The following is a 24,259-nucleotide window of genomic DNA, read 5'->3' on the forward strand; positions in this document are numbered from 1 at the left end:
CTTGTGACCATTATGATTCACAATATTTTGATCCAGTCCCTAACACTCATAGCTACTTTACATGCATTATCGTTATTGAATTTATTAAGTTAGTCGCATAATTTAAATTATACATGTAGAAGTATATGAAGAATTCAGTTTGCTGCTTTAGAAGCACATTTCAAATGTAGTGTTTTTATGTGACGTCATTCGTGCTCCATCCATCACTCATAGTTATAGCAAACTATTTTGAAAAACAAAACAAAATGGTGTGGTCACTATAATCTAGGCGACAGCGTTTTGAATCAAAATACCATGCATGGGCCTATAGATATTGCATTTATCGTTCACTGGTTAATTAAAATATGACTTTTTCTGACCACTGTACACCCAAATATTGTTTAGAGCAAATGTGGTAGCTGGAATTTATTTTCTAAAAACCATTATTTGCAATGATACATATAATTTATTTCTAGTTAATTTATCATTATAAAGTCCACGTAAACCAATTTAAAGAAAAAAAATTATTTTCACTGGTATTCATTTTTGGTATGTTTAGGACATATGCAAATGAGCTTTGTGATGAAGAGAGAACATGCACATTTGCATATATTCTCAAAACAGAATACTTGTCTTCGAGAGGTTACATAGTTTTATGTGAACGGACACTTGTGCACGTAAAGTGTGCAGGTCCACTGAATTAATGCCTGCGCGTTGATTGACAAATTTCGGTTAATTTGCCACTATTGTGCCTTGTAACGAAAAGTTGTTGTGTAGATCGTTTTGACGAGGGGAACAGTATGGAACGCGCTGTAATATGGCATTCTTTGATGCCAGTGTAGGAAGGCATGGTACGCGTAACCTTATTTAATCGGTTCCAATGCAGACAGTTTTCGTTATTGGGCACGTCATTTGTTCATATATGTGGATTCCGACAATTGGTAGTGTGTAAGCACATAACTCGCCACTCGGACAACTTCCCTTTGTCGGAACATTGGAGGAGACAGCAGACAGTTTTAACTGTTTCTTAATAAGGGTACGAGTGCCAAATTTGGGGCTGGGGCCCTGGTTGTTAAATTCAGTTGAGCATGGAGAGATTGTACTATGCTATAGATGCGAAAGCTGTCTGGCGCCAAGTCGGCAAAACAATGGTGACATCCACACAATAGCTGTGCAATTAATTGGTGAGATGAACGGTGGAAAAGGTGGAGTGTTCTGAACCACCTTTTTTGTTCAGACTCACTGGTTACACAGCCATCATGTAAGTCTGTGAACACCATTTTTTTCCTCTCTCAGTTTCAGTAATCACTTTAATAATCATAAGTACATGTATATCTCTAGATGTAATTTGATGGGCATGTATTTTTTGTCTGCTCTGGTCCTGTGTGTGTGTGTGTTTTGTTGTTTCCTCAAGGATTTCTAATGGCCCAAGTATTTGACGCACACTGAATTTTAATACTGTGGTAATGTTTAATCATTGAAGTCTTTTATTTTGATGATCTAGACTTACATGTGTGTTAGAGAAGTGCTGGTTTGATACATGTATGTGTAAATATATCATACATGCACATTGCATTCTTGAGGCATGGTACAGTGTATTAATGGCTGGTCTTACTTCTACACACATGTGTGGCTTTGTTTCGGATGCATACTGCGATGCATGCATTCATCCTCAATGATATGAAAACAAATACTGAAATCTTTGCCTCTTCCAATTTCCCGTTAAAATAATTTCTAATAATAATAAGTTTGTCCCAGATAATTCCCCATCCCAAAACAATTGTACATCTAACAATAGGGTTTATTGTCATAACTACACATATTTCAATGTTCTACAGTCATTAAACATTGCCTTCCAACATCGTTGTTTACGTTAACTTTTTTGAGTTGAGTTTCTGACAGTGTAATCTGTGATAACTAATCACACAGAGTTGTGATGTCACTGTAGTGGGCCTTTACCCTAAACTTATTTAATTTGTATTGGTTGATTGGTTAGATTGTTAGATGTCCCTGGGTCATCTTCCTTTCAGTCTTGCATACCTTTATTCCCACTGCACTTGCATGCTGGAGTAATGTATATGCTGGGGCTGGGCTTCAACTATTATCCCTTGTCAATCGTGAATAGCATTTCGATTTTTCTATAAATTACGTTTAGCAATCTATCGGTAAGACCGATTTCAAACCATGAAATACATGTAGTCATCATTTAAAATTATGTCATCGACCACAGAAAAGTTTAAATTAATAAACATTAGACAAACAATGTGTAAATACAAAAAGTACATTACTGTAGTATATTTATTAATAGTACATTTCCTGATCTCTGCCAGAACTTACATGTATGTACCTATAATACATGTACTTAAATGGATTTATTTTTGATTTATTCTGTATTTTCAATTAATATGATATCGTAAAATCGTAAGCAAGGATGTGTTCAAATACATGTACAAAATGTCCCTGGGCATGGACTTTTTAGATTTAATTCAAATCTTGTCTCGTACATGTATTGACCCCTCGGAACTGATATAGACACTACTCCAACATTTTTATTTGAATAGGATTCATGTCAGTCAAGCAGGGATTTTCAAGGCATATGCTTTTAAAAAACCCTTCACACGCCAGAGTTAACATTGGTTTCAAAAAATAAAACCACATCATTTTTTTTATTATTTTTTTCATAAATGTTGATCATAATTAGTAGCCAGTGACATTTTTTGTTTTGTTTTTGTGATATATTTGAAGTTTATTGAAAAATGTTGGAACAAAATTTTGCTGAAAGCAAAAAATTTAGATTTTGAGAATTAAAAAAAAATCTGTACTTGAAATTAACATAAAAGTTTTGAAAAAGGCAGTAACCAGTGTCCAAGTTTATAGTAGTGTGTGAGGCCATCACTTGTCGCCAATAAACACATGAAAGCATAGCTCATTCATTGTCACATTGTCCGTGGCTCCAGCAGCAACACTGCTTGCCCATGCGTGGATAGCGAGCATGCAAAGCTCTACTTTCTGAATAAATGAAACAGATTTATTAGGACTTTAGGGGTCAGTCGTCTTTTCAACCTTAAAAGAACACCACATTATACGTGTGGACTGTCCTATTACTCATCGACCATAATGAAATAGACGAACAAGCCTAGGGTTAAAGGTCGAGTGATAAATGACGAAAACAAGAGGCGGACATGACTGTTTAGTTTTAATAAGCTTTGCAATTATACAAAAGTTAGTTTTTTCCCGCTTGTTTGTTGATTTTGCTAAGTCTAGTTTCTTTATCCTTGGAGTGTATTCATTTCTAGTCGTTCTTTGTGTTATCACTGCGAGCGAGAGTTTTGATAGCTGTTTTATTATGTCTGTATATAGAATCGATGGGAAATGATTTACAGGTACATTGTATACAACAAAGTCAGAGAATTCTCTTTCAGACCCCCCCCCCCCCCATCCCACTATCTTTCTTAGAAGGTTTTCATGATTTCTGTAACTTCAAGTGCCTATGATCCATATCGTTGTCTATGTTCATTACATTCAGTTCTGTGAATACTGTCGTTGTGTGGTTTTAATACTTAATGTATGGGTTAAAAAATAGATGTACCAGACCAGAATGCCATGAGCAGAACATCACTGCCATGACTACAGTGTATCACTGCTCTTACTCCACCTGTCCCACTGCCATGACTAGTGTATCACTGCTCTGACTCCACCTGTCCCACTGCCATGACTACAGTGTATCACTGCTCTGACTCCACCTGACCCACTGCCATGACTGCAGTGTATCACTGCTCTGACTCCACCTGACCCACTGCCATGACTACAGTGTATCACTGCTCTGACTCCACCTGTCCCACTGCCATGACTAGTGTATCACTGCTCTGACTCCACCTGACCCACTGCCATGACTACAGTGTATCACTGCTCTGACTCCACCTGACTCACTGCCATGACTACAGTGTATCACTGCTCTGACTCCACCTGACCCACTGCCATGACTAGTGTATCACTGCTCTGACTCCACCTGACCCACTGCCATGACTGCAGTGTATCACTGCTCTGACTCCACCTGTCCCACTGCCATGACTAGTCTATCACTGCTCTGACTCCACCTGTCCCACTGCCATGACTAGTGTATCACTGCTCTGACTCCACCTGTCCCACTGCCATGACTACAGTGTATCACTGCTCTGACTCCACCTGTCCCACTGCCATAACTAGTGTATCACTGCTCAGACTCCACTTGTCCCACTGCCATGACTACAGTGTATCACTGCTTAGACTCTACCTGACCCACTGCCATGACTACAGTGCATCACTGCTCTGACTCCACCTGTCCCACTGACATAACTACAGTGTACCGCTGCTCTGACTCCACCTGACCCACTGCCATGACAACTTCTAAAACCACTGCCATGATCACAACCACCACTACTAAAAGATGGCATCTAGACTGGCGCAGTCGGGGCGATTAATTTGTTTTTGTAGTTTAAATAAAATAAAAAATTTCGCGAAATGGAGGTGTTAGCGCGAAATCCCCTGTAACTGCGAAATCACCCCGATTGGTTTATTCCTCATGGCCCTCTATCGAAACTGCAGGAACCCGTCGATTTTTCAACGGGTAATTATGTTAATGAGTGTTCTAACTGACAATCATCTAAGCCAATCACAACATCTCTTCAACTGACCTCTGACCGAGAAGATGTCGGCTAATTGTAGCAGCCGATTTTGACTAGTATGAGTTACTTTATTACACATTGTGATGAATTAGAAATGGCGACGACAAACTCGAATTTCAACGTGTGCTATGTTGGGTCTGCAGTGTGACCTTTACCATGTTGACCTCATTATGCATGTATTTCCACGCCCACCTCATTATAATAAGTGCATTCATAAATATTTAATAACAATGAATTTCCTGCAGAATAAACCAGTCGGGGTGATTTCGCACTAACCCCTTCATTTTTTTAAATTTTATTTGAACTGCAAAAACAAATTAATCGCCCCGACTGTGCCAGTCTAGATGGCATCCTACATGTACATTGTAGCTCTTCACTGCAGTCAAAGATTTGTAATTACTATAAACAAAATTTGTCAGCCTGCTTGACTACATTTTCTACCGGTTTTAAAAGCTGCAGTTGATAGACTTTCATTTAATTCCATCACATTTTATTTCTTGGAATATGAATATTATTTCCTAGAATGTGAATATTAATTATTTCTGTTCTTTGTTTTTAGCTTGGTGAGAGTCAAGACACCAGCAGTAGTGAAACCGGTAGTCGGCATTCCAGTTCCGCGGAAATCTACGGTGGGGATACCATCAGTAACGAGGATAAAAAAGCGATATTTCTTGACAAAGTCAAACAGAGCAATGAGGCATGTCAGAACGGTGATTTTCAAAAAGCGACACGTCTCTATACAGAAACTATATCGCTCGATCCAACCAATCATGTGTTGTACAGCAATCGATCGGCGGCCTTCATCAAAATGCAGCAATATGAGAAAGCATTGCAGGATGCTGTCACAGCAAAAGAACTGTGCCCAAAGTGGGCTAAGGTAAGCAACTGTTATGAAAAAATCACTACCCTACTACCCTGAGAATATTTTAAGAGAGAGTTAAATAATATTTAACCTTTTCTTCTGCCACATTTGCATATATTTACATGTTTTTGCTTATATTTACATGTATTTACATATATCTGCATATATTTACATGTAATTAGCATATATTTACATGTATTTGCACATATTTACATATATTTGCACATATTTACATGTATTTACATGTATGTGCATAAATTTACATGTAACTGAATCCAGTGCTAAAATGCCACTGACAATGGTAGTGATGGGAAGACCTTGTCCCATTCAATCACTTAATATGCCAATGCTCCTTCGTTCTTTAATAAATCAAATTTCAGGCAAATTTCCATTTATCGTAGAATTGATTTCAAATGTATTTAATAACGTCTTGGAGATAATTAAATTATTTCTTTGGCAAAAACGAATCAACGTATCAAACAAAGCAGTACAATCATGTTTCAGTGTCATTACAGGTACATTCACAGCATGGTCTCACAATCTTATTTCTGTTTGTTGAGGAATAACATGAAAAATGTATTAGTCGTTGAAGCACATGCGTATGACGAATATTCATTCTATGGTCTAGTCGGTAGTATTGTTGCCGCACTGTCAATTTGCACTATTTGCCGAGTGCTTTGGCGAGTTCGCAGTTTAGACGACATGTAGTTGTCTACGTGTACATTTGTATGCAACCCAACGGCTACTTGTAGTAATCCCTAAACTGAGCAAAATCATAAAGATTACTACAAATTTCTCGCTATAAATACCACATAATAGTTCTATATTTCGAACACATGTTTCCTAATCGCTGTAATTTGTGATGATACAGTGACAGATTTATAATAATTATTTTTATGTTTCATGTATAATAATTCATATATATCAGTACATGTATTTGTGGTATTGCATTAAAAATAATACTGTACGTAATGTGTACCGTATCACAATTATGGAATTAAATCCTAATTTTATTAAAATATTTTAAAACAAATTACATTTATGGGCTTATCCAGTGTGATAATCTTTTTTCTATTTCGTTCTCTCCCATAATGCATTGCACATATGCAATGATCCTATGCTCAGTATTGCAAAATTTGAATTTGGGATGAACTGCCTTATTCTGTGCCTGTTGTATGGTTTGTTAAATAATGATCACTATCTTAGAACAACTAATTTTTTGAAGTTTATTTTATTCATTGATGGCTAAGTATCTCCTTCTCAGTAGCTACATGTACATCTGATTATTTTGAAGTGAAGCCCAGATGTACCAGCTTAGTCTTTACTATTCCCCGTTTATATAAATTATTCACTTGCATAGTTTTTATGTCACATGTAAGTTGATATTCTTATTTTCGTTCATTTTTAATGGATAAAAGGATAAAAATAGTATCCTGCTTGGAGCAGGTATTATAGGATTTTTGTTGTAACCAAGGACAGATGCCAACTTTTTTTGGAACCAGTTTCCTTTTATGTGGTAGAGTTTGGAGGCATCTTTGTCACTTGTTAGCTTCATGCTCTCAAAAAAAGTATGCTTGATTTTCTGTGTGAGAAAACCAGGCATCAATTATATGCATATGTACATGCCAGCTATGTTGTGTGAATTTTTTTTTTGTAATATCATAACATAACTAAACAGCTGTCCCCCAAAAAATGATTAAGCCCAGGCATTTTCCGTATCAAAATTGTTAAACTATCCATTTTTACGCAATCTGGGAAGTCTGAATTACTAAACGAAGTACAGGACGACGAGGTTGAAATATCTAAGAACCAACACATACATACCAAAAATTGGGGGAAAATCAGACATATTGGGTTGGGGGATGTCAGATGAAATCAGACATATTGGGTCGGGGGGGGGATGTCAGATGAAATCGGACATATTGGGTTGGGGGATGTCAGATGAAATCAGACATATTGGGTTGGGGGATGTCAGATTAAATCAGACACACAGAATTACAGCTGGGATCCAATATATCTCATCATACCCTAACTGTCATCTTCTATCACTTCTTGGTAAACGTGACAACTCTCAGCCTGTTCTTTAGTTCCCTTGTTCTGTGTGATCTTCTCTACGTGTGGTCTGTCTTGAATTCTTCAATGGAGACACTTATCCTGGTCTTGGGTAAAGATAATTATAAAGTCTGTAGGGATGTGAGATTCCTGGCATTTCTTAGAGTTTGGGATATATTGACATGATGGATGTAATCTCAGTTATTAAGGGTTTGACCATTAACATTAGAATCGTTATAGGATTTGATTTAAAAAAAAAAAAATGCTTATAGAAAATGTTCAAAACAAAATATTCTTCATGAGAATGACAGAAAAATCATTGTATATATTAAAAACACACAGGCACATTTGATACAGTAAAGAAAAAAGCTAAATCAACCTTATCGTCATGCCGACGACAAAAAATAAACAAAAGGACAAATTTTGTTGAATTTCACTAGTCTGGTGAATTGCAGAAGGTTGTACATGTAGCAGCGGGAGATTTATTTTGGTTCTCTGCAGGCCGAAATCTTAAATATTTTATTTATAATGAATTTTTCTGGTGGCAATCACAATATTTCCCTTTATTTATTAAATAGGATTTTAATAAACTGTGTTCTTATTGGTCAGCTTGGAAAGCCTTATTCGATGAAAATAAATCTCCACCTCATAAAGAAACTCCCATATGTGAGTTTTGCCGACTTAATAATTTCCTGCCATTGATGGGAATTGTCTCTACTATAATTTAATAATACGCAGACTTGTGAGACGTAGATTTTTACATGAATTAAAATTAGAGAAAAACAAAATATCAATTCAAGTAGGGATGGTACATGTGAGGTTTGAGTAGAAGCCAATTTGTCATACACGTATGTACTTTTTATATGCAAATCTAGTTTAATGTCTGGTAAAAAAATCAATCTGGAACTAATCGGCCTTGATTTGAAATGAGATCCTTGTAAAAGTTCTGTCACAATGGCCACCATTTTCATAATGCTACAGGGCAGGGTGTTAGCCAAGAATTTGCAAGTGCCTCGCAGAAATAAGCTGAACAGATGATTTGAGGCATAATATTTGACAAAATTGTCAAAAAATAAGGGAAAAAGCAAAAATAAAAAAATTCTGCCTGTCAATTTGATGGGGTGTGGGATTAAACTCTAGGTGATCATAAATAGGCATAGGAAAATCATTTGTACCATAATGGAACACTTCAATATTGTTAGGGGCAAAGTGCCGTTACCCTGTTCAGGAAGAACCCTGCATCTCATCTACAAAATCTGAACATGTTGTCAGTCAAAGTTGTGCTGTGTTTCGCTTGACGTCCCTGACATAATTTAGACGCTATAGATATGGGTCCCACGTGATTTACACAACATGGGTCGAAAATACAACATTTGAATGCGTGCTACACTGTACACTGACTGCAGTGCTTTAATAAACGTAAATCGTAACCTTGTTTTAAACAAAACTACGTGTACATGTGTTTCTTTGAATGAGTGCTGTACATGTACATGTGCGTGATCATGCACATGTATTGATGAATTCGTGACAAAGCCCTATTGTCGTGTGGTCTACTGTATTTTGTGTCTGGAACCATATGTTCATAATACGAAGACAATCTCAGTGCATTCAGATATTTCCAAAATCTGATAAGAAGCAAAAATAATTCCAGATTTCAATCCATATGTTGTTAAAGCACAAACCCCAAAATTAATTTTACGACAAACTGCGATCACATGATTTCAGCGCTCACTGGCAATTGGTGTAGCCTTCACTTTGAACTCTGATGGGGTCCTCCAAGTGTACTATGTATGCTGACGCAGGTAGTTGTTGTCATGGTTACTAGATTGAAAACATAAGGTTGTCACTAAAATCACATTTAATTGAATTCAAATCTTTCGAATGTTGAGGTTATTAATTACGGTAACGTGCTGATGCTGGTGTCGAATATGATTTCATCAAGGCCGTCCAGCAGTATGCATCAGCGATCGGTGAGAAACACCTTTATTGTGTTTTTTTTCAGATTTTTTGCCCATTGTTTCTGTGTATCTTGCTTATTATCCCTTTGTTTTCTCTCCCATCCTATGTACACCCATCTGTTTGTTCAGTAACTTTGTTTTAGGTTTATCCGATTATTGTACATTCTGGGTTAATTTCACAGATAATCAAATTCCGCAGTAACCATGCACTTCCTGGCAGTCCATGTAACTTTTAAAAGTTTATTTACCCCCAAACACCAAAGTCAAGTATATCACCTTTCACAAAATAATACTCATAAAAAAAAAAAGCTAATAAAATCTTGCGTCAATTTGGTCCAAAATTATCAAAAAATTTATAGAAAAATACGTAAAAATTTACCAGCATTTTTGTTGTGAAAACTTATGGCAATCAACTTTTGTTATCTTTAAAAAAAAAAAAAAAATATTTCCTCCCAATATTGTTTTAATCAGATTTATCAAGGAATGGAAAATTATATCTATTTAGTTCAAAATTAATAAAAAAAAAACATTTAAAGAAAACTAACCAAAATGTTATACAACTGAAAAATGCAAATTCGATTGTCACATGTATTAAATTATCAAAAGAAAAATTCCAAGTGAAAATAAAGTGCTATACTAGTATATGTTTCTCTATTTTTTAAATGGATGATGTTTAGAATAAATGATAGACGATGTTTGCAAAGTGTTTATAGACAGACATCCCTTGGTGAGTATATTGGAGCCGCACAGTAGCATGTGGTGTCATGTTAAGGTATACTTGGTGTTGAGAGGCCTAATCAAGAATAAGTCATCCTTGATAGCTCACACCATATCTATTACATGGCTATCACCATACACTCTATCTCACTATGAGCCAGGCTATAGGCAAATAAACAATCAATGTGTCAATGTTTTCACTGTCTCCAGCTGTGCTGAAATAGTGGAGTAGAAACACATGGTGTTATTGGTATGTTCACACTCTGTCTGTTTCAGTCTACAGTTGGATGTCTGGATGATGGCAGCCTTTGTGCTATAGAGGACATTGAATAATGGTTCACCATGCTGTCTGCCTTTTGTGTTTATTTATCAAGTTCTACTTATGAGTTTGTTTTGAAATACATCAACAAATTATTCTTTGTATCTTTTATCATGAATGAGCCATTTCTTGTTACGTGAACGAATGAGAGTCTGGAATTTGTTGTTGGTAATACGCAATTTAATGTTTTCGTACTTCGATGTTGGAGATAACCAATCAGAGAAGGCCAGGTCTGAGTTGGTTGCACACATTGTACTACGCACATTCAATACGGACGAGGGATCCATGTAGATGACAAAGTGTCAACAATTGGTTTGAGTTAATGGGAGTTATTAGTATTGTAATTCCGGTATGACTAAAAATACTAATTAGAAAAAACAGACTGACACATTTTTTGTCCAGCATTCGAGCGTTCACACGTAGTGCTCGGTAACTCTATGCTGTTGTCACAAATCGCTTAACCAATCAGACATTGAAGCTAAAACCATGGAACTATAAACCATATAGTTCCATGCTAAAACCAACCCTTGATCATATCCGGGTGCTTTAGACACAAATGAACACCATAAATAATAAAACCAAAGCAATAAATCAAAATGTATATGGAGTTAACTTTGAATGGTGTTTAATTATTAAAGTAATAATATTCTTTATAATCTGCATATTTTTTCAAAATATTTATGATGTAACATCACCATGGCAACTCTGTTGGACTTGTGAGTTTCAGGATGGGAATAAGATACTTTATCAGTTTGTTGCTATCAGCTCCTAACTAGCGTACATGTCCACGGCGGCGTACATGTACTTTAAGTCGAGAGCTCTAAATCTCCTTCTCTTCAGTGTCCATGTGTGGTTTCTTAGAAACCGTCAGGAATTGATGTTGTATGAAGAATGGTTTTTGTGTTTGCTTATGCATTACTATTATTAGTAATGAGCCAATAAGTGCAATCGGGAGGGATCAGTCAAACTAGTGATTGAAGCTTAGTTTATAGAATAAGTCAAATCCTTGTGTATTCTGACACTCTGTTTGGCTCGTGATACTTGGCGACCATGTTGTTTTGTTGCAGTGGTTTTCTGAAAAACACATCTTCCTGTTTTTATATGGATTATACCATTCCCTGTTTTTAATAGAGAGAGAGGGTGGATGAGGATAAAATCAATCCCTTATATGATTCTCAAATGTGGAGTGATTTAAATAATTTGATTTTTAGGTAGGGGCTGCATTCCGTCCTGGGGTGATAGATCATAGGTTTGTAGGTAAAAATATATTTTCTAGATACATTGTACATTTGTATGTTTAATTTGCATTTGTAATAAAAAATAATCATATGGCATTTAGAGGTATTTACGTACATGTACAGTTGTGGCTGTAGAAGGAGGACAAATTAACTATGTTTTCACTCCTAATGTTTTCACAAAATTAATCCGAATTATAAAGGCAACAATCCATGCAGCGATGAAAAAACAAAAATCCCATCGGTTTCTTCCATTTTTGCCGTAACAAAAACCTGCTACCCGTTGGTCTGAGCCACTCCGCTCTCTGTCTACATGCTTATCTGGTATTGGCTACTACAATATCATTATAAATGGGAAAACAATGACCGGATACTGTCAAAACTGGTAGTTGTCGGGGATTACCGTGGAATGTTTGTATCTATCGCAAACAACGAAAAGGGTTACTTTACTTATTTGATTGGCAAGTGTGCTGCAAATGACAACATTTTGAGGGGTACAGGTCTCTTTAAAAATAAATCCCCTCAAATTTGTTTTTATTTTATTTGAAATGTTGATCACAAACTGTGACAAACTGACGACAGGTAACAAATATATACTTAACACCGAAAACAACAGAATGGATTGAAAAATTGAAAACAATCAATTGTACGGTAAATACAGATGTAGTCCTGGCTGAACAACGCTTTTCGTTTCGTCAGACGTCTGATGTGTGACAACTCTGAAAAGTCCTCTTCAAGCCAAACAATTTTCTCAGTGCCAAAAGTGACCAAATATAGACTGTATTCTGTTTGTTTGTTGCCAGCTGGGCTTGCAGATGACAAGAAATTGTTCTGATCAGGTTATTTTACTTGTACTTCATGGATAAACTGAAGGATGTACTAAAAATGCGATGTTTAAAATGAATCAATCATTTTCAAGTGTCCCCGTGGCTCCAAACACTGCAAGTCAGGTATGATTTATTGCTGTTGCGTATCTGATTTTATGATTTTGTCAAAGTGTTTGTGGAGTAACAAAAGTACGTCATCTGATTTTAAGTCTTATTTTGTTTCTAAATGTTGGTTGTGCTCACCACCAAATAAAAACGTCTTCAAAAAATGCAGCTGTTTTTATTATGCTTGTTTACCTATAGAGGGCGCTGTTCCACTCAACTACTACAGTTGGTTAAGATCTATAATAAGTCTCTCTGGGCAATGTATTGAAAGCCTCTTTTGGGTGAATTTTTTGATACTTCTTTCTCGTCAGCAAAGTAGACAGGACACAATTTGTCAATTTTCAAGGAGGTTTTGCTTCAGTCTGAATGGCTCCACAAAAGTTAAAGACATCGCGGAAACCAGACTTTTGATTACTGTCAACTCAAGTCCATTGATACCTGCATGTCGGTTATCTTTTCGACAATCTGAGCGTGCCTAATGACAAGGCGGCTAAATTTATTCGTAATCATAAGTGCTTGTTGAACACAATAAAGTCATTAATAATTGCAAAACTTTTTTTTTTTTTTTTGCATCTGTAAGTACACAATTCTCCTTCATATAAGTGTACCAGTGTGTACTTGCCCCACAAAGTCTCTGTACCTGTTATTATGGTTACGCTATTGTTAAATATGGTACGGAGTTCTGCAAATGAGCTCCACCAACCATACAGCTCTTAGAAATGGATTCATGCCATCTCGATGAAATTTTCTCTGTGTTTGAATTACCATAAATTTTGGCTAACATGTCAACATTGCTAAATTGAGAAATATTATAAGCGGTTATGAAGATAATAGCTTTACTCTGACCGCAAGAAGGAATGGAGCCGCATTATTGCAGTGTGAGACATTGTTGTTTTTTTTTTAAATGATATAGCTATATTGCTCTCATTGTAGCCATTGCTTCCTGTGGTAAAACTTTATGTACCAATAATGTAGCTACCGGTATTCTGTAAGCAAAATAGTCTCTCATAGTGGGGGGTTCTCTGAATAAAATATGGTATGCAAGCATAAATAAAAAAGAGGTATAATTTCACAAAAATAAGTACGTATTTAGAGGCTTTTTTGAAAAGCTATACTTCAGAATTGGTACCGGGTCTGACTTGGAGTATCACCCCTGAGGTATCATACTGAAATATTGCCATTCTAATCTTTCTTGCGGTCATAGTAACACATTAGCCGCTGACAGCCTCTAAAGATAGCTGAAATGAATGGAAAAAGTGGTGTCAGTAGAGATTACCTGTCAAGGTTTCATGTTTAGAACGTGAAAGTCATTTTTCAAAAAATAAACTTAAATTCTTTTAAAATTTTTTTTCAAAAATTTTGATCAAGACATTTTGGGAAATTTTGTGAATTTGATCGAAAATTAACCCAAAAATTATAAAGAAAGTGCTTAAATGTGTGTAAAATGTTTCACTCAAATTTTGGCAGGAAAATGATGGCATTCAAATAGTCATGTATTTAATTTTAGCATTTCTGAATAATGATAAAGTTTTAGTTGGTTGTGATATGATCTTATAAAACAAAAGGCCCTGAAATTCAGATGTTTTCACACAGTGTTTAAAATTGAATACTTGTACATGTAGTAAAAATAAGAATGCACACATATGACATTTAATGACAACTTGCACATTCCTTGTCCGCAACCATTAATCTATATGGCCACCATGGTTTTCACACATGTAAGACATCAGACGCCATTAGAGTAGGAAGTTGGCTCTGCTCATAAAATGTCCATTTCTCTTCTAGAGCATGTTTCATGTTTTCATTCAGTATCATTAGCGATGGTATAAATGCAAAACCAAACAAAAGATTCTCTTAGGTATACATGTTAATGGGTTGTTAATCTATGGAAAGTGGTTTAATTGCTTTTAATGGATTATACAGTTTTTATAATTTTGAAATCTCAAAATATTTTTATGAGATTCCAAATTAAAAAATTTTTTAGATTCACTTAATTAGATTAATTAAAAAACATAAACAATTAAATAAGGAATAATAATAACATTACTAAATAGTTGTTATAGAACGGATAAAAAACACTGGAATGTAGTTGTAAAATAGCGTCACTAAATTGTTAATATTAATTTACTACATTGTTACTTTAACTAGTTTTCAACCGCTGAAATGGATTGGGAGAAGGTACTACTTGTGATTGAGTCCTGCTTACAGCTCCCGACAATAAGTGTCATTTTTAGTATTTTCTGAGATGATTATTTTTGTGTATATAAAGAAGAGAATGAAACTACAGGGTAGTGTTTGTACATAAAACGTAAATGTTTGCTCTCAAAATCTTTATGTTTATCGAGTTAGATAAATGAAAACTGTTTTAATTATTGCTGCTAGAATTTGACACAATTCGTTGTTTTTTTTGATAAGTACTTGCGATTGCCACTATAACCATTTTCGTATCATTCACAGAATTTGGCTTAAGTGAAAATGAGGCAGTTTGTTTGTACTTAAGAAAAATGATTTTACAATAATTTTCAAAGAATATATATTTATCTACACTGTCCCAGCAGTCAGTTATTGAAAATAATTTCTGGGATTATGCTGACATGATGGGTGTGTAAATTTCATGTGAGTTGACCCTAGTGTTCAACTGGGATTATCGGATTTACGTATACCGTGTTCACTGACCCTCGGCTAATGGAAATAATCGACAGTCAGCATTCTTGCCTACAAGGGCACATAAAGAACAACAACACGAAGAGAATTTAGGCTCATATTTGACAAATATGGTATGAATCCCTCTTTTGGAAGTGATATCCGTGTCGGGGCACTGACGACAAAGTGGCATTGTACCAGAAAATCTGTTTGTTCACTTGCGGAGTAAGGATGTTAGTATTAGATCTCAGAGAAGTAGGTGCTGTACAGGTGTTCTCGCAGCTTTACGCACACTCAGGTTCTTTGTTGTGGCATTTCTATTGCCCTGGCTTCGTTGAACATTAATTGAAAATCTCTGACCTGAGACTTGTACAGTCTGGAATGGATGAGGAGGATTTATCCAGTACAAGTCATCATTACACATTTTAATAACACACAATGTTTCCTTGTTATGTTATAATAAATAGATATAATAGGATATAGTTTTCACCACCAGACTTTCTTGACCAAATTTTTCTGTACTTTTTAGCTCCGCTGTGGACTTTGTCGAGCGGAGCTTATCATATGAGTGATTGTCCGTCGTCGTCCGTGTCAATGTTTTACTTTTTCGACTTCTTCTTGAAAACTACAAGCCTGAATGCTTTGATACTTAGTGTATATGTACCTTGGGTAGGCCTCTCTTAGGTTTGTTCATTTCATGTTGATATCTTCAATTCTCTAATTTTGGTGAATATTTTTGGTAAAAAGTGATATTTTCAACTTCTTGTTAAAAACCGCAAGTCCAATTGATTTGATGCTACATATATAGGTACTACATGTGGACCTCTCTCAGATTTGTTCATTTCGTGATGATATCTTCAATTCTCTAATTTTGGTGAATATTTTTGTCATTTTTGGTAAAAAGTGATATTTTCGACTTCTTGTTAAAAACCGCAAGTCCGATTGCTTTGATATTACATATATAGGTACTACATGTGGACCTCTCTCAGATTTGTTCATTTTGTGATGATATTTTCAATTCTCTAATTTTGGTAAATATTTTTGTCATTTTTGGTAAAAAGTGATATTTTCGACTTCTTGTTAAAAACCGCAAGTCCGATTGCTTTGATATTACATATATAGGTACTACATGTGGACCTCTCTCAGATTTGTTCATTTCATGTTGATATCTTCAATTCTCTAATTTTGGTGAATATTTTTGGTAAAAAGTGATATTTTCAACTTCTTGTTAAAAACCGCAAGTCCAATTGATTTGATGCCACATATATAGGTACTACATGTGGACCTCTCTCAGATTTGTTCATTTCGTGATGATATCTTCAATTCTCTAATTTTGGTGAATATTTTTGTCATTTTTGGTAAAAAGTGATATTTTCGACTTCTTGTTAAAAACCGCAAGTCCGATTGCTTTGATATTACATATATAGGTACTACATGTGGACCTCTCTCAGATTTGTTCATTTTGTGATGATATTTTCAATTCTCTAATTTTGGTAAATATTTTTGTCATTTTTGGTAAAAAGTGATATTTTCGACTTCTTGTTAAAAACCGCAAGTCCGATTGCTTTGATATTACATATATAGGTACTACATGTGGACCTCTCTCAGATTTGTTCATTTTGTGATGATATTTTCAATTCTTTAATTTTGGTAAATATTTTTGTCATTTTTGGTAAAAAGTGATATTTTCGACTTCTTGTTAAAAACTGTAAGTCCGATTGCTTTGATACTATTCATATTGTTCATTTTCTAATGATGTCTTCAGTTCTTTAATTGAAATGTGCATTGCTAACAGCGGAGCTATCTCAGCCGATAGGCTGCTTGTATTATATTTCTCTTCAATATTTCTGGAAATGAATTCTAACTTTGGAGCCAACAGGCAAAATTTTAGTCAATTTTCAGTTTTTACTCAAAAATTTTGCTATTTTTGTTCCAATCTTTTGAAGGAAAGAGGTGACTATAAACAGGAATATATTGTGATATAATGGTGAAAAGGTAAAAACAGAACTTGCCTGTTTAACTTTCAAATTGTTAAAACAGCTACACATGCATTTATGAAGATCACTACAGAAGAGGTTACATCGGATGAATTTATTAATTTGCATATGCATATTATATTAAAATTAGGGGTGTTAGTCCATCTTGGAGCATTGGATGGAATTATTGACTTCGTTATGCAGCATAGACTTCTTGTATTTTGAAGGGTATCCAGTCCCGCAGAAACTAATATAGCAGTTAAGGGAAACCTATTTGCTTCCATGTACATGTAGTACATGCAACAAAAACTGTTTTGCAGTTTGCATAATCACTCTTCGTCTTCTAAGTACACTAAAATTCATCTTTTGTCGAGATGACAAGATAATTCTACGTATTTATCTTGTCTATAAAATTATTAAGATTTTATCACAAAATAAGTTCTTCATGATTCTGTTTGTTTGCACAGGTCTTTGCAAACACAAAAGCAGATGGAAAACATTCAGGACTCGGTTTGAACATGTTTCTCATTGCTTTGGGTCAATGCCAGGAATTTGTTAGTTTACCTGTATATGGGCTTTCCTGATACCTCAATCTGTATGGTGTCGGTTCAACACAGACGTGTTATTGACACTCCCATATATATTGTTAAGATGCTCGTATCAAGTTGCCGTGTTACAGAATCAGTTGTGCCGAAAAAATGCATATTTGATTGTCTTTTTACATGTTGTAGATGTGTTGCGTGTTTATTTGTAAGTTTTGTGTACTTTTTCAATAATTCCTATTAAGACATCAAGTTTTTATATCACAAACCCTAAAAACTAACCCTAATATCGCCTTGTATTGAGAAAGCATCACATCCGTAAAATTTTGAAAACAAGGAAAATTGCAAAAAAAATAATTAAAAACGTTTTTGATAGAGGAATGAAACAAAAGTACAGCATCATTACCATGAAACGTGAATCTAATTCAAACCAAAGTAAAAGAAAAAAATAATTACCACAGTTTTTCGACCGTGTCTTCTCCTTTCCCAGATTTTCTTAGAGGTCAACCCCTAAAGCATAAGATGCAATTAATGTTGTTGCATTTATTTACAGATTCCTGTATCCCCCTCATGTCCTCTTCGTACTTTTAGACAATGTAGACTTTTAACAGGGATAAATAGGTCCTTAAATTTCATTGTTAAAATAATAGTAAACACAGTTGTTTGCTAAGACGGTGACCCTGTCACACCAGATAATTTGACTTGAAATCTTGATGAGTCGCTATCGACTGTGGTGTGTGTGTGATATTGACTCGTCGAGGTAGGGATAAGATTGTGCTGCAAACACCTGTTAGTGGAGGTCTAGGCCCGATGACTGGCAAGAAGGGTGAAATGTGTCAAGTAGGGTAAGCTCTGTGCTCGTGAAGCCATGCAGAGAGCATTGTTTGTTCATGCACGTTTTTATTCTCATGTGAGTGGTGATCACCTTGCATGTTAAAGTGTTCTGTGTCGCCACCTCCACCGTCGCCGCAGTCGTCACTGTGGTATGTAGCTGTGGATTTTATGGGACACCACCTGTGGAGGTATACTCGGCGACTGTCCCACGTTGCGATTGACGGATGCGGAATTGGATGTTATTGTTTTATCTGCGAGGAAATGTGTTACTTTCAGAGGTTTGATTTGCTAATGGGTAGCTGGCGTCGTATTTGCTTTGGTCATTAGGAGCACAACTTGTTTTCACTGAGTGAAGAACTTATCGGGGGTGACTGTTGTGGAAGTGTTGTGTTGAACTCATCATGTAGACGATGCTGACGTTTTGACATCATGCAACTGTCCATCCAATCATCTTTTCACTGAACTTGACCTATACTTGTGAACAAAATCAAGTTCAGCCGATTAGCTTCAATATTGAGATAGGGATATATTCGAGGACACTGTGGAAATGCTTTCACAATAACAGGTGAATGTAGTGATTCACAAAATTACTGAGGAAGACGGGTATTTATGGATCCAGGTTTAATTTTAATTTGCCAGTTCGTACATATATAATATGTCTGGCGCCTTGTCTGACGAGATAATTTGACCAGGATTCTTGCTATTGTGTTAAAATACGCAACCTCCTGCGTACTGGCTTCGGTTCACACGCAAGCAAATAAAATATTGAGGTCACAGTTCAACTTTTTTGTGTTTGAGAGTTTCCCCTGTCACTTTAATCAGGACGTGGTGTGCTAGATTCAGGTAGTAATGCCCTTTGGAAAACATTTTGATTATTTTCTGAAAATCGGTTCACATGGTTGTGAAGAGTATTTGTTTCCCAGGCATACAAACTGGCGTGTTTGCTAAAGCGATTATTACTTCAAGGAAACTTGATGTTTGCGACTGTTCTGTGCTCTTAAACAACGATGAGACCTTCAAGTTTTAAAAACGCTTTCATCTGAACTTTGTAAATTTATCAAGATGGCCGCCGTTGCCAACCACACCAATTACAAAGCCCCCACCAAATTGCATAAGAAGAAGAAGAAGTCCTTGCAAAAGAAAGGAAAAACGGTCCAAAAACACTGGGAGAGCAGATTCCCCAAACTCTGTTCGTGTGGTCGGTGTTGTTCTACTAGTTCTATTTCTAGCAGGGGATACTCACCCGTGGTGTCTTCAATAACTATCCCAGACAAAAAGGTAACGTCACACTTTCTTAACATGCAATACCATACATACATGTATTACCTAGCTTTGCTGTGCATGTGAAACTGTTTTACCGATGACAACTGTCTACATTTCACTTGATGGACTGACTGGCAGTTAATCTGTGTGAACATTTATTGTCAGACTGAACGGCTTGGGTCAGTCTTCGTGTAGCAATTTTCAAAGCCAGTTAAAAACGTTGAAATAGCTGCATGCAATTTTAGCAGATTCAACTCTTGGCATGAATTAACAGAATCTTAATTTAGCTAAAGTTTTAACTATCCTGCGAGAATAGACTTTCTGTTAAATTAGTGACATCTTGAATTAGCGAAATTACAGATTAGCTAAATTAGCTAAAATAACATGCTAGCTAAAAAGACATGTTTGACAGTATTTCAGAAAACAGTTCAAACCTTCTTTAATAGCACAGTTGAATTTTTTAGTGAGTTGTATAATAAAAATATTTTATTGTATGATATCAATTAAGTGTTTGTAGAATCTTGAGCGAATTTAAGGTATAATTCAAACGGATACAGAATGTTATCATTTTATTTCATAACTAGATGTATACATGTGTTAATGAACAATATTTGACCACTTTAAAGTTTTTTTTTCTAGTAAAATTTTTAAACTACATTTAAAAAGTAAGGAAATCAAACCATATTTGTTTAAAATATGATTGAATTTTTCCATCTTCTATATCTTCTATTGCGAGAATTGTATATCACAAAGGAGTTATAAGATGAAGTGATGGACAAAGACCAAAAATTGAAATCAAGTTGCATTTCTAGAAATACTTAAAAATGCATGCAAATGAACGAGTCTGTGTAAGATATGATTAGTGTTAATCTTAGGCTGTTTTGCTAGTTTCTTGTCTTACATTTTTGCTATTGTGACGATGATCCCCGCTTATTTCTGTTTACGTAATTGAACCGTTCCAAGCATCAATTCTGTGATTCCATTGGTTTGAAATTAGTTCAATTGACCTGCATGTGGAATGGTACATAAATATCAAATTTTTCTTATCTTATCTAGAAAATCCTTGAAATTATGTTTTATTCAACATAAAACCATTCTTATGAACATAGTGCAGAGTAATGCCAATCATACTTTATCGTAGTAAAATTAATTTTAATGAAATTAATTTGTGCTAAAAACAATCATTTTGAGTGCTTTTAATAATTTTTTACTGATTCCTGATTGCATCACATTGCAAAAAGAATTTTCTCTGTGAATTTTCAACTGTGATAAATCAAAAAAAGGTTTTACAGTAGAGTTAAATAACAGGGTCGAGTGATTTGCTACACCTTGCAGTACTTTTACACAGCAAATAGATGCCAGTCACAGCGCTCCCTTCACCTTTCTGCACTGACCCTGCTTCGGTTAATATGTCGTTGGAATTTGCAGCGGGTATCACTGGTAGTTCTATTCAAGTGTCCGTGACTGTTGTGTTCTTTCTTTGTATTAGCGCCAATATACGGTCATATTAGGTGTCGGTGACACGACTCATCGCAGTGTTCCGTCAGCACCTGAATTCCGTAGATACAATGATCCAACCAACTAGAACTGCCTTGTTTATTTTTAAGTTGACTGCAGGTTGTTTTTGTTTTTTTCTCGGTCTACCTCACTGATATATGTGTATATACACAACCATCAGGAAGATGCTAAAGCTTCATTGCTAATTTGCATATAAAAGAAGTGTACATTGATTAATTTGTCTTGTCAGTTTATTTTTTTTGTTTCAAAAAAAAATCGAGCAAAGCATGGAATGCCCTTGAAAAATGTTGACCTAATGCGTTTTTCTTCTTTTTCCTGAATCATATTTATGATTCATATTTTTGCATTATATACTGTGAATCACTTTAATATTATGAGAGACAAAATGTTGACAGTCGCTGAGAATTATGAATCTATATAAGCAGTGAAAATTTCTTTGAGGTTCTGTGAAACAGTGTCGGTGACTCGGTTAAAATTTATGAATCATAAATTTCATAAAATCCTTGAATCGGAAAAATTTCTAGTAGGAAAAATTAAGCAGTTTACAGTGGTTATTCTTTCTGGCATACTATTGAAAATAAATAGTTTCGTTAAAGAAGCCATCTCCAGCAACAGCGTTTTGCTGCTCAATATTGATCCAGTGTTTCTTTTACGAAGCGCCCTCTAGTGTCCAGAAAATACTATCCACACTGTCTTTCAAATTAAAAAGTTTTTCTTAGTTCCCGTGGGACTCAAGAGGTATTTACAAACTCTGCAGGCAGCAAGGATTACTTTGTATCTCACTTTTTTTATTTCGACCACCAGCATGCAGTGCTACCCATAGAAAATGAAAGGAAATATTTGCTCACCACCTTAAGTAAAAATTTAGAATTTTAGCTTCCCTAGCCAGGTATTAAATAGAAAGGCTCTCTTCGATGTAATGTACTTAATGTGAAAAATGTCAAATAACTTGTTTGTTCTATTTCGCATGTCGTTTAAAAAGCACAGGAACAAATTTAACATCTTATTAAATTTAGCAACAAATTTAACTACTCTTTCACTTAACATTAAAAGTTTCTAGAATGGCAAAGAAACAAACGACAATGGCAGTTCAAGGAGATATTTGAAGCGGTGCGCTAGACAGCTGGTTAGTGATCTTTCACTAACGAGAGGATCCAACTGACGTTTGTCAAATGTTAAAGAGAGTTCAAAACGACACATACAAACCTCGATTAAACAGTACTTCAGGTGTGAAGATCAAAACTGGTTGCCAGGTTATCGTGTTCAAGAATCGAACAATGCCGCCTGCAAATACTTTTGAATAGAAGTAAAAAAAAAAACAGGTGGGAAACACACATGTACTGTAAAGTGAATGAAAGGTGTTTACGATTATCGTATAGGTGTTGTATTACCCCGTTTAGCACAGCTTACCTGCAGATGGGGTAGCTGTGTGGATGAAAAGTTTGAAAAACGTCAGCATGGTAAACCATATTAATTTCACAAAAGACATTTACAAAATGTTGTCGCAGGGAATATTTCAGACGGGATTTCTAGCAACGAACTAATGATTTGCTGTATTCTTTTCAACGGTTCGATGACAACAACAGGTACTAAAAAGATATTTTGACATCCTGTCGAAATTGCTTCTGATAAACTCTTCTTTCAAATTATGAACGAAAGCTAATAACTTTTAACAGAGACAGTGACTGCATTTAGTTTTACATCCTCATGAGCCCCATATCTGGTATAAAACACGAACGTTGTCGCTTCTACACATTTATACCGATGTGCGCTTCTCAAAAAGGCATTACACATTGAGGTAAATCAGCTGGGCTCACATTGATGACTTAATCCCCACACATCTGGTAATGCAGCTGCAGGAATTAATTACGCCTGTTATAGTACATCTTTCAACCATATGTGCTATAAGGAGAATAACAGATTTTTGATTTTTTTATCTTCACCACTGCCCATGAGAAAATGCCTAGTACTTGGACTAGTATTTGTACAGTCTCGTTTTCTATTGTCAGTTCGATGCTTTGGATACCAGACAGCTCTCGTCACTAGTGAAACCACAAACTGAGTTTGTGTAATGTGTATTATGGCTTTTTTTTTTTTGCAAAAAATATTTGCTGGTGTAATATACTTGTCAATAGAGGGCGCTATACCATGGCAAATTTGTTTAAGACTTGACACCACCATATGGGGGGATGTTGTTTAAATATATGTCTGAAATAAGTTTTTCATACCATTTTATATTTTTGTGTAAATAATCTTATGTTTAAACTACAACATCTATATATATGAACTCGTGCAGCGAGAATTTATTGTTCTAGTCTTAGTTGGTAACGTGTCCTACTTATTAGTCATTATTGAAACTTACGAATTATTGTTAGGAGGGCATCCATTTTCAAAGCTAAGGCTAAAAGTTATAAAATCGCCTTACCATATAGAAATAGTACAGGGGTTATCAAAAGGTACCAAGTCCAACTCATTTGCAATTGCCTTAAATGTCTCGGTAAGTTCAAGGTATGGTAAAATAGAGAGTGCCTTATTATTATTTTGATATAGCACTTTGATGAAGATAGTAATACCTTCTCTGTCAATAATTTCCCATGATTCAGTGCATGAAACAGCGAGAAAACGTTGTATGTGTTCGTATTCCCTTTACTAAGAATTTTATGAATGTCGGCCAAAGTTGAAGTAGCATTCATAATGTGAACGTCATTCTTCGGTTCGCGCAATGCACTATTTTCTCATCTTTGTATGTAATACAAAATATGTCT

The 24,259-nt window shown here is 35.4% G+C and overlaps 1 protein-coding gene across 1 annotated transcript in view; it reads left to right on the top strand.

Moving 5' to 3' along the window:
- LOC100374222 (tetratricopeptide repeat protein 28-like) overlaps positions 1–24,259 on the top strand; it is a 70,498-nt gene that overhangs the window by 14,310 nt on the left and 31,929 nt on the right. Inside the window, exon 2 of the mRNA XM_078008409.2 lies at positions 5,203–5,520. Coding sequence (XP_077864535.1) covers positions 5,203–5,520 — 318 coding nt within the window. The remainder of the gene's footprint in view (positions 1–5,202; positions 5,521–24,259) is intronic.

Source organism: Saccoglossus kowalevskii, chromosome 16, assembly GCF_978046115.1.
Source record: "Saccoglossus kowalevskii chromosome 16, keSacKowa6.1, whole genome shotgun sequence".
NCBI classification, from domain to species: domain Eukaryota; kingdom Metazoa; phylum Hemichordata; class Enteropneusta; family Harrimaniidae; genus Saccoglossus; species Saccoglossus kowalevskii.